We start from the raw sequence: 12245 nt of genomic DNA, 5'->3' as shown, positions 1-12245 counted from the left end.
CGTATTGATGACATATAAAAAAATTGGCCATTACAGTAATTAAAATTTGAAAAAAATGATCATTTTGATTAATTATTCAAGTAACTTAACAATTAAAAACATAAGGAAAAAAAAAAAGAGAAAAGAATGAAACACAAGTAATGATATGAATGTAGTTTGTTTGTTTGTTTGTTTGTTTTGTTTATACTCCATTTCATTCATGTAACTTCACTTCAAATTCATAAACATGTAATTTCTTCAATTTACGTTGTTAAAATGAGAAAAATTAGGAATAAGAATTTTTTGGCCCATCCTTGTCTACCATTGTTTTACTAGGAAATATTGGATGTCATTGAATATAAGGCATAATCTTTTAATGATCTCTCAAAATTTAATTTACATTTCATTCGAGTGTAACTGCAATGGTTAAATTGATGAATTTTCACTTATCTAGTAAGATATAAATAAACTCCAACTAATTGAAATATGTAAAAATAAACCAAAATGTCGTCGTCTATTAGCTAGGGTACCAAAATGTCGTCGTTTTGGTCAAAACATTTCTCGAGCAAAAGCCAGAGGAGAAAGAAAAAAAAATTCTCCAGTGTTATAGTAAACGACTAAGGCGATGTACTTGAAGAAGCCGCTATGGAGTGAGGGGATAACGCCAAAGCCCTCATCGAAATCTAAACCAGAGCTGCCGTCCATTTCCATAAGCGATCTAGTCAACTCGTTGACTCAGCAGAGAGTGTACCGCGAGGTCACGCTAGCGCTTTGGAGCAGCCTCCATGATGTTCGTGCCAAGTTCTCATTCTTCCGTAAATGAGACAAAGCTTTGATTGAGAAATTGTACTGAGTAAGGAGTTTGGAATTTTATTATAAAAGGAAATCTTATGTTTTGTACATTTAAATTCTAGTTATAAATTGTGTGAACGTTTAATAAATCAAACAGGAAAATCTAATCGGGCCTATCATTGGAACTATTTCTCGAAAATAAATATTTCGGGGTCGGGGCGTGACACAGGTGCAATCTGTTACACCAGCTTTCAATGCAATTTGGTCATTTCGCATTAAAGATAGAGAATAACACCTATTTCCTTTCATCTTGACTTTGATAACAAGACTGGCAAGTGATGGACCATAAAAAACACAGCAAATTCCTCCACCAAATAGCAGATAATAATCATGTTCATCCATTTTCCCAAGACTTAGAAAATTCTCTTTCAAACCAAGTAAATACATCACTTCCGTGATATACTTCTTGCCAATATTTGTGTTAATCACAAGTGATCCCATTCCAACAACATTCACCATATTTCTATTAGGCATTTGTACTTTTCCTGTGACATTTGTCCTTACATCAACAAGTAGTTCAACATTTCCAGTCATATGGTTGGTACAACCACTATCAATATACCAATTTTCATTCACCCTTGTCTCAGTGATGACACTATTAGCATAGAAAAGATTTCCTGTCACTTCCATTTGATTAGCACAATTTGTTTTCTGGCTAGCTTTGCCTATTGTGCATTCCCTGGCCCAATACCAAATTTGTCATAATTATAGCACTTAGGCTTCCCTTTATATCTACATTCACCAAAGTGGAACTTAGAACACACTTTACACTATGGTTTGACTGCATCTTGTCTTGTAGATCATGAAGAAGTTGAATTCTGTACAGGACCTCCAAATGACTTTTGCTGGAACTTAGGCTTAAACTCTCATTTTTCCCCTCTTGAATTCCAGTTTTTATGTGGTTTGAATGCACCAAAGTGGACATTACCACTGTTTTGCCCTTTTGGACTCATAGACAATGATGCAAATGCTCTCTCAGTTGTATCTGAAATATGCATATCAAACCTATGCTCTTGACTCTTCAAGATAGCTATAACTTCTTGCAACTCAATAGACTCAAGACTCTTTGTGTTTTCTATCACTAAGCATATAGGATCATACATCTTAGTGAGACTAATTAACACTTTCTGGACTAATCTCTTATTTGAAAGAATTTCTCCAAATGTCTTTGTAAACACGAATATTCCTGCGATGAATGAGACAAGAACATGTGTACAAAATAATATTTTGTATTAATTTTGGGGTTACAATCTCTTTTACAATTTGATCCTCTAATTCTATCTTCATAAGGTGTAAATTTGTGGATGGGTTGTTGATCCAAAGGGTCGTCGGGGCTTGATCTTAGGATAAACGAGGATGAACGAATCTTCAAGGGCCTTTGGGGCTTGATCTTAATGAACAGTTGTGTGAATTTCTTAAAGGGGCGTTAGGCTTAACCTTAATGAACGAGGATGAACGGATATTCAAGGGTCTTTGGGGCTTGATTAATCAGATCATTCAATCGAGTAAGATACCCATACAAGGATTCATCATCACACATTCTAGTATATTCAAATTCTCGTCTAAGATTTTAAAGTTTCACAGATCTCACCTGATCACCACCATGGAATTCTCCGTATAACATATCCCGCGCCATTTTTTCTTAGTCTGTGTTAGCAATTCGGAGAAAGATCTGATCGGAGATTGCACTTTGAATGATGCCCAACGCTTTTGCATCTTTCATGAAGATTGCAGCCAAATTCTCATCCGCTTCGTCATCAATGTCTATGTCTTCCTTAGTCTTCGCCTCATTCTACTTCGAATTGGCAGTTGTAATCCTTTTTTCCACCAAATTCCATAGCCCACGTGACTTGAAAACGGTGATCGTTTTAATTCTTCAGAACTCGTAGTTCTCACCAGAGAAGATTGAAGTTCTCACCTCAAAACTTTCCAATCCAACCATCTCTTAGCTTAGATGATTTGAAGGCAAATTGATTTTGATTGAGTTCCGGCGACTTCACCAAAATCGGAGCAAGCTGAAATGTAGCTCGATTGCTTCAACGTTGATTACGCTTTCACAGTTCACGCTCATATCTCAGTTGATCGAACTTGGCTTTAAGGCCATGTTAAAGTTTTAGTATGAGAGGAAGTGCAAATCGAAGAAAGAATAAGAGAAAGGAATCACAGAAGGACGAAAATGGTGATGAGAGCTTCTCTTTCTATCTCTGCAAATTTCAGAGAATGTTCTTTATTGATTCCACTTGCACACACAATGATGCACTGCATAACGGTTAGTCATGCTGATGGGATCTCACCAATACATCAAGTGATCTCAGCCACACATCCAGTTGGATTCAAGGTGATTCATCCACATGTCACTTAGACAAAATTACAATATGAGCCCAACACTTGGTAATTTTAACCAAAGTGAATATACAACTAAATACGAGGCTTATTTCTACTAACTTCAAATTAGCTTATGGCTTCTACTAACTTCAAATCAGCTTACATGATCCACTCCTCTGGGCGATATGAGATGTTACACTTGGGTTGAAAATTTTAGGTTTTAAACTAACCCAATTATTCTCAAATGATTGGGCCTAAATAAGTTTTGGGTTTAAAGCTAAAATTTTGGCCAATTTAACGCAGATTTTAGGTCAGGGTTAAAAGGTTGGCCCCCAAAATTTAGGTTTAAACACACACAATCCTTCTCCAATGGTTGGGTCTAAAAAGTTTTAAGTTAAAACTTATTTAGGCAATTTAAAATTTTCAATGCATTAAATCTAACGGATGAGATCGAATATGATCAAATCTAATAGTAAAAAAAAAAAAAACAAAAAAAAAGGTCTAATTGCCCAAAATTAAATCCAGCGACTAGAAGAATTTAAAAAAAAAAAAAAACCAAAATTTACCCAAAAACTCTATAAATACATGTTTCATGGGCTCGGTTTAGTGAATTTTCAACTTTTCTCGGAATTTAAATATTTTTAGGTTAAAATGTTCATAAAAATAAATCACGATAATCTTCATAAAAATTGTCATATCCCAGCCTGGGCCCCCACCACATCTCGAACTCGACTCCACCGTAGCACGATATTGTCTGCTTTGGGCCCCGACCACGCCCTCACGGTTTTGTTTCTGGGAACTCATACGAGAATTCCCAGTGGCGTGAACTTGCTTAACTTCAAAGTTCCTACGGAACTCGAAGCCAGTGAGCTCCCAAAATGCCTCGTGCTAGGTAGAGATGGGAATATACATATAAGGCTTACAGGAGCCACTCCCCTGGGCAATATGGGATGTTACAAAAATTATTTGAAAAAAGTTAACGAAAAATAAAATTTAGTCTTAATTCATTCTTTAATAATTTCAGGCTAAAATTTTAACCCATAAACATTGAAGGGGAAAAAAAAAAAAACCACTTCCACCTAAATTTTCTGGGTTAAAATTTTAAACTTTAACCCAAGAGTTGGAGATGACTAAAATTGTCACATCCAGGCCCCTACCACATCCCTGGCCCGACTCCACCGTAGTACGATATTGTTCGCTTTGGGCCCCTACCACACTTTCACGGTTTTGTTTCTGGGAACTCACACACAAAACTTCCCAGTGGGTCACCCATCCTGGGATGGCTCTCGCGTGAACTCGCTTAACTTCGAAGTTCCTATGGAACCCGAAGTCAGTGAGTTCCCAAAAAGCCTCATGCTAGGTAGAGATGGGAATATACATATAAGGCTTACATGATTCACTCCAATGTGCGATGTGAGATGTTACAATACACCCCCCTTAGGAGCCTAACGTCCTCATCGGCACACTTCCAGGGATTGGCTCTAATACCAAATTGTCACATCCCGGCCGGGGCCCCCACCACATCCCTGGATTGACTCCACTGTAGCACAATATTGTCTGCTATGAGCCCCTACCACACCCTCATGATTTTGTTTCTGGGAACTCACACGAGAACTTCCTAGTGGGTCACCCATTTTGGGATGGCTCTTGCGCGAACTCGCTTAACTTCGGAGTTCTTACGGAACCCGAAGCCAGTGAGCTCCCAAAAGGTATCGTGCTAGGTAGAGATGAGAATATATATATAAGGCTTACAAGATCCACTCCCCTGGGCGATGTGGGATGATACAAGCATAATGTGGTTCAAATTTTCATTTGGCGATACTTGAACCTGAAACCTCTTACTTACAAATGAAGATGAATATCACTAAAACTCTTGACAAATCTTAATTCCTTATATAGCTATTTTCCGATTGTTGATGTGGGTTATTTGAAAAAGAACGAAAAAACTAATTGTTTATCCAAGATAATTTTAGAAACGCTTTTTTCGCATGAAGAAAATTTACTCTCCCTATATTAATATAGGGTGTAGAGGCAAACACTCTTAATCGCATATTCTACCATTTCAAAAAGTTTAGTTTTTTATTGTATAAACAGTAATTTATTTAATTTATATCTTATGTAGGATTATTTTTCTTTGATTACTTGAGAGATTTTATTTCATTTCATTTGATATTTTAATTCTAAACTTTCAAAGAGAGGTGATGGGGGCAAATTTTTTTTTTGAAGCCGTACAATGGGTCAATAATTAAGTAAGCATTAAAATCAACCCAAATATTAAAGTTAATATCACTTTTGGTCCCTGTAGATTACTTCAAGTTTCACTTTAGTCCTCATAGTTACATTTGTTTGAAGAGTTTATCATAAAATGTAATTCCCGCCCATAATTGAGGAGATTTTTCATTGTGTTAGTAACATGGGACAAAACATCACATATTATTATAAAATTAAAAAGATATGGGAAAAAAACAAAAACAAAAAACTTTCCTCCAACTGTAAAATAACATGTAATGTTACAGAAAAATCTTTCCCCCACTTACGTACGCTATATCACATGCAAATATGCGACTTAAGCTCCCAACCTCCTAAATTACATATTTGGACATATCAAATTACAGCTGTTCTCCCCTCACACAATCTCGTCAGCTCCTCGAACGTAATTTCACCTCGCTCGTCCACCAGCTTTGCCTGCATGTACGCAGTTACGCATATATATATAACAAAAAAAGGTAATCGCTCTTCGCGATTATTGAAATCAACGCTTCAATTTCGCCACAAATCCTTTCTTCTCTCTGTCGGCGAGTGGTTTTTGGTTTGCGATTTTCGTATTTCGATCGCATTACAATAAACTTTCGTTCTCGGAATATTTTGAGACTGTTTGGATCGAGAGAAAATGGGGATTCAAGACCAGGTAGGGAAAATGCAGGTCCGTCAGGGGTACCGGAATCTATGGCACGCCGGTTTGATGGACACCGCGACCGCTGATACTTCCTGTAAGTAGCGATTTGTATCGGTTCGATGTACATTGTTGTTTAGTTTCTGTTTGGTTGCCATGTGAGGCAAAAAAAAACAGAGGATTTTCTTTGTTTCTGTTATGAATCGGGGGATGTGTTCCACTGTTTTGATTGGAATTTCATTCTTTGTTACGTCTTTGATGATTTGTCTATAAGAAAATGTAGGTAAAACAAAAACGAAGAAATGAATATGGAAATAAAAGATTTGAGTACTACTGGGAAAACTTAGTGAGCTCCATGCAGATGGGATGGGGATATTTAATTTGTTTTTTAGTTTTCTTTTTTGGCTGAATGGATTTTGAGGTTTAGTATGTATAAGAAAATTTGAAAGTTAATTGGGAAAATGAGTGTAAGAAAATAGACAAATAAATTGGTGTTTTATCTCAAAGAAATCGGAAAATTTGAATTCGCTAACATCATCAACTCGAATTGGCTTTAATTTTTATGTTTGGATTCTGGTATTTCTTTCTTTATGTGCATTTGATCTGACCCGAAATTTAATCTTGTTATGTTCTGTTTGTTATGCAGATTTTTGCTTGGCATGTCTCTGGTAAGCACTCATATCTCTGTGGTGCATTCTTAAGTTGTTGCATTTAGCTCACTTATCGATTAGATATGTTTCTACTTTTGCTGTAAGACTGTTTGGTATGATGTTCTCGTATCAACAATTTCATCGTGACACTTTGGTACTGGCGATATGGTTGCTCGTTTTGATTTTTCGGTACTCAGACTTGTGCTTTATGGAGAGATGCCTTGTTTCTTGCATTCTGCAATCTAATTTTTCTTCATTACATGACAGTGCTCCGTGTGTTTCATACCTCCTACGCAAACGAGCTCTTTACAATGATATGTCAAGGTAACTGTAACTAATAATTACATTTATTTCCAGATACTCCTGATCATTACAGAAAGATTGCGATTCTTGAACACTAGCTTGGTGATATTCTGCGTTACAGGTACACATGCTGTGCCGGATATATGCCATGCAGTGGAAAGTTTGGAGAAAGGCGCTGTCCTCAATTGTGTCTTGTTACGGAGGTATTAATCACATTGTTTTGTTGTTGTAATTTACGCGTTTAGTGATGTGGTATTCATCATTTTTTAAAGAACAAATTCAGGCTTAACTCATCTATTACTACATGTAGCGATCCATGTAGGTATTCCTCACCTTGTGCGCTCTATTACTGCATTTTCCTAGACATCGACATCCACGAAACTTTTACCTTATATATGTTTGCATACTTTGTTGTTTTCAGGTCTGCTGCTGCTTTTCAAGTTCAGTTTCCTCGACACGCTTTCTAATCCAAGATGAGTTCAATATACAAACAACACCGTGCGACAACTGCATTATTGTAATCTCTCATCTGTCTTGATGTTTATGTTTACAATTTTTTCTCTGTCTACACATATTATGATATCCTTCTCGCTCCAACATGACATTCTTTTGTAGGGATGTATGCTCTGCCTCAGCCAAATTGCGTGTATATGCTCCTTGATTGCTTGCTTAACTGGAAGCGAGGAGCTCTCAGATATTTCCAGTGTGTTGAACTGTATAGCTGACACGGTGTTTTGCTCGTAAGGCCTTCATTCCACCCTTCTTGACTCATTCAGACGGGAGCTCGTTACACCTTTTACTGATTCTGACTTGGTCTTTTTTTTCAGGGTCTGTGCTTGCATGCAGGTATGCAATAAATTAGTGATCAAGTGCATTTTAAAAGCATTGAACTTCTGATTTTTTCGCTTATATAACTTGATGCATGAATTTTGATAAATCAATGAAATTTGAACTGTAATCCCTGAACCCTTTTGCTCTAAGATACTAAAAACTTCGTCTCCAACCCTACATTACTGATACAATTGATAAAATCCTCTAATTTCATGGCGATTAATCTCTATTGTAACAAGCAAACATTGAGTTGGAGTTATGCAGACCCAGCACAAGATTGAACTGGACAAAAGGGATGGCAAGCTTGGTCCGCCGCTCGTGATGGCAGTTCCTCCGATGCAGCAGATGTCACGGAATGATCAACCAGTTTCTCCTCATGCCGGATATCAACATCCACACGCTGGATGTTCACCTCCACCAACAGGATATCCAAATCAACCGGCAGGATATCCAAATCAACCAGCGGGATATCCACCGGCAGGATATCCAAACCAACATGCGGGGTATCCAAATCAACATGCAGGATATGGACATCAGCCAGTAGGATATATGCATCCACCGGCATATGGGCAACCAGTATATCCTCCAGGGCCTAAACCTCACGCGTATCCTCCTCCTCCAGAGTCAGGAGAATTTCCTTACAACCTCGGACCTCCTCCTCCACCCCCTGGTTATACTCCAGAATCTGCATCTGCTCCTCCGTATCCTCCAGGACCTCCACCAATTTCTCCTCTCGACGGTTATCCTCAACCTCCTCCTCCTAGCCGCACCCATCCCGATCCTCCCAAGTGATCTGATGGTACAATGCAGACCGAAATTCTGTCACATGGGTATGAAAGTAGATACAGGAATTTCCTAATTGAACTTCATTTTTGAAACCAAATTTGTTTCTTCCATGTTGCCCTTAGATTTTTTATCACGTTCCGAGTCACTAATAAAGGTAATGTGGAGAAATTAGTGGTTTGAGAAGCCACGATAGTGTTGCGTTTGTTCCATGAAAGTCTCTCAGGAGTCAATTGTTCATTGATAGTTCTCACCTTCATCAAGCTCCCATTGTTAAGGGAATGCAGAGAAGGCCATACGAATCAACGTGATTTGTTACTTTAAATTGCAACACTCGAGACTCTGAGAGTGGACTGCAAGGAAAGAATGTTAAAATGTCAATACAAAGGTATTTAAAATTAATCGTGGACTGTCATGCAAAAAAAAATTTGAAATATATAATAATATGTGATTGGTTTGTGATACATATGTAGTGACGTCAACACCGATGCCATTAAAGTGAGTTTATCTCCTAATTCCGTCGTCAATGTCTAGTAGACTAGCCTAACTAGCACATATACCAATTTCAAAAATTATGCAATGCATTGTTAAATTTTTATTTCTCCATAAGCATTGAAAAATAGTCACTTTGCACTCATCTTTCTTTTTTCTTTAAATTCGTGAACTAGTAGATAATTTCTATATTTTCAAGAGTTTATTTTTTGATTTGTCCTCATAAATCGCCCTCTAATATCACTTTACCTTATGAAATTGGATTTGTTTCATTTTACCTTTGAAATTTGCCAAAATCGAACCATTTCACCATGTTTACGTCCACGCTAACAAAGATTTGTCATATTTAGAGATTTAGAGCATTCTAAAAACTTTCATACCTCGTCAACCACAATGGCTCATCTCTGCCAGAATAGTATGAAATATCTAAAGTACCATTTCATTTAATGTACATGAGATATAATTGACAGAAATAGAGTGAAATGCCTCGATTTTAGCAGATTCAGGAGGCAAAGATAAATAAATCCAATTTCAGGTGGTAAAGTAAGGCTTAGAGACAATTTTAGGAGGCAAATCAATAAATTAAATTTTTTCAAATGAAGAATGAAAAAGAAAAAAAAAGTAATTTCATGCTTATACATTTCGAAGAATAAATAGTAACCAAATAAAATTATCTAAGCGATAATCAATTTAATTTAAACTACGACTCATAAATTCGAATGTGCGTGTACAAAGAGTAGCACGTTACTCAAACTAGCCAAACTAAAATCAACGACAGCTCCTATTAGAGGACGATGCTATGATGATGTGAATGAGAGAAATGCTAAGGAAACTTTTTTAAAAGTAAAACTTTCTTCCACTTTATGTTTTTTGCAGTTCAAAAATTGATATTAAATTGTGAGGTAGCAAAAAGTTGGTAGATAGTCTCATTTTAAGAGTCTATTTAGCATTTGTATGTGAAGGAAGACCGGATGAAATGAATGTTATATTGTTGACAAGGAAAGGTTGGTAAACATGTGATAGGGAAAAGGATCCTTGTTAGATTCTTTTCATGGGGATCCCGAGGATTTCATGATCGTGACCGTTCATCATAAATCGTGCGATCAGTTTTCGTTAGGTATTATTTATATATAATTTTCAATTTTAAAATGATTTCTAACCGCACGATGTACGATAAACGAACACCATCACATAATTCCCCAGATCTCTAGGAAAAGGACCCCGCAAGGATTCTTTTCCATGTGATGGATAATCATAAATCACTTTCATTAGACAAGCAATTTACAGTAATACCAATCAACTTGTGATTAATTAGTAAAAGTAGAGGAGGGCAAATATAATTAGGTAAGCCATCGTGACTCACAAAGTTTTCAACAGGTTTGAAAGATTCAAACATATCCAAAATTGGTGGTTGTCACCAAATAAATTCCTAAGAATTTATAAATTTTGGTAAGAAAATATAATTGGATCTTATATCTTATTAAATTCAAGCCGTTAATTTTTTTTAAAGAAGTACGATATTCATAAATAAGGTAAGGAAATATATACAAAAGAGGAACAGGTGCATACATGTAAAAATTTTGTCGGAAATTTTAACCCGATCTAAAAAAAAAAAAGAGCATCCCGCATCTTAAAATTACAAGTCTAAACTTACCTCAGTAATGTCAAGGTGTTCCTCAAGCCATAGGTTTTGTCCATCCCTAAAAAGACACAACCGAGCCAAGCGGTGTGCAACCCTGTCAGCCTCCCGTTTAGTGAAAGACAGTCGCGAGTGGGGAATCGAGTACAGAAAATGTCTAGCATCATTAATAACATGCCCCAGCGGAGACATATTGTCCTCAGATGAAGTGCAGCGATCACCATCTGTGCATCCCCTGCAAATTCCACATAAGCAGCCTCCAAATCGCGCGCAAACAGCACGGCAGCCCGAGCTGCCATCATCTCTGCTAAAGGTGGCGACGAAAATCCAGCAAGTGCCATTGCTGCTACAAACTTTCCACTTGCATCTCTGACCACCACTGGCTTTGACTAGATCCGGATAAATCGATTGGCCGTCTTACCAGCTGCCGACGAGCAATATGAACAAAACGTCCCTGCTCCCTACATTCAATCGCTACCACATAATTATATAAAGTAAAGAAACTGTTTATTGCCATGTAGTACAGTAGTATTTTTCTTCATTTGTAAGTTATAGGTCTTAGGTTTAATTATTACCAGAGGCGAATTTGAACGACATTATTGCTAGCTCATTGTGAGACTTAACCCACTCCCGCAGTGTAGACAATATCGTTTGCTAAAAATAAATGTATATTGACACTTTAAAAACGTCGACTAAACCATAAAAATGAAAATTGCATAATAACCACCAAAATTATTAAAAGTATGCACAAATACCACCTAAACTTTAAAAACTTGCAAATTCACCACCCGAATTGATGCTTTAATGTGAATGTACTACCTCTATGTTATTTCGTGAAAATTTTAATCAAAACGTATCAGCTTTAACATATGTAAGACCTTTTTCAAAGGTATTTTTTCACTTAAAGATCTTGAGGGACTTTGAGTAAGAATTCAATTGATTAAAGTCTGTAGAACACGTAGTCAGCCTCTTCGAAAACAAGGTGTAGTCAACAAAATTTTGATCCCAGTTCACCTAGAGGTCTTCGAGTGATTAAAACATGCACAAAAATTGATCAAGTGCGCAATACGTGATGAGTTTTGATACAATTTTCAATGAAATTTGACAGAGACGACACACCTGCACTAAAAATGAGAGTTTGGGTGGAAAATTGGCATAAAACCCAAGCAATACTGCCTCTCCACTCTTCTAATCCGTAATTGGCATAATTGGCATTGCCGCCTCCTTTTGCACCCAAAAGGCCGAAACCCCTCCTTTATACGTCCTTTTCCCTTTTAAATATTAAAAAAGAATATAAAAAATTCCCACCAACACATTTCCTGAAGTCATTGACTTGACTCTAAAGCGAAATCATTAACAAAAAAATCCCATAAAATATACCAGCAAATTGCTGAGTACAGAATTACACGGATAGATTTGTCGGCTGTCGACTACCTGATGTTTTTTTTTTTATCCGGATTTAAGATCGAATAAGATAAAAGTATATGTATAGATGATA

The 12245-nt window shown here is 36.8% G+C and overlaps 1 protein-coding gene across 1 annotated transcript; it reads left to right on the top strand.

The window, feature by feature from the left end:
- The first annotated feature begins 5926 nt into the window (after window positions 1-5926).
- Window positions 5927-9039, top strand: LOC137721389 (uncharacterized). Its single transcript, XM_068460482.1, has 8 exons — window positions 5927-6146; window positions 6696-6717; window positions 6967-7023; window positions 7124-7205; window positions 7424-7519; window positions 7618-7742; window positions 7830-7848; window positions 8098-9039. The coding sequence occupies exons 1-8, from the start codon at window positions 6047-6049 to the stop codon at window positions 8623-8625; spliced, it is 1029 nt and encodes a 342-aa protein (XP_068316583.1). The 5' UTR covers window positions 5927-6046; the 3' UTR covers window positions 8626-9039.
- Window positions 9040-12245: the final 3206 nt, after the last annotated feature.

This window comes from Pyrus communis, chromosome 16 (genome assembly GCF_963583255.1).
Source record: "Pyrus communis chromosome 16, drPyrComm1.1, whole genome shotgun sequence".
In the NCBI taxonomy this organism is placed as follows: domain Eukaryota; kingdom Viridiplantae; phylum Streptophyta; class Magnoliopsida; order Rosales; family Rosaceae; genus Pyrus; species Pyrus communis.
This window is presented reverse-complemented; position numbering and strand designations above follow the sequence as displayed.

What these genes read in the sequence shown, in the direction of transcription:
- LOC137721389 (XM_068460482.1), top strand. Translation starts at nt 6,047, where the DNA reads ATGGGGATTCAAGACCAGGTAGGGAAAATGCAGGTCCGTCAGGGGTAC. An exon ending in AATTGTGTCTTGTTACGGAG is followed by an intron (nt 7,206 to 7,423) that starts GTATTAATCACA and finishes TGTTGTTTTCAG; the next exon opens with GTCTGCTGCTGCTTTTCAAG. An exon ending in CGTGCGACAACTGCATTATT is followed by an intron (nt 7,520 to 7,617) that starts GTAATCTCTCAT and finishes ATTCTTTTGTAG; the next exon opens with GGATGTATGCTCTGCCTCAG.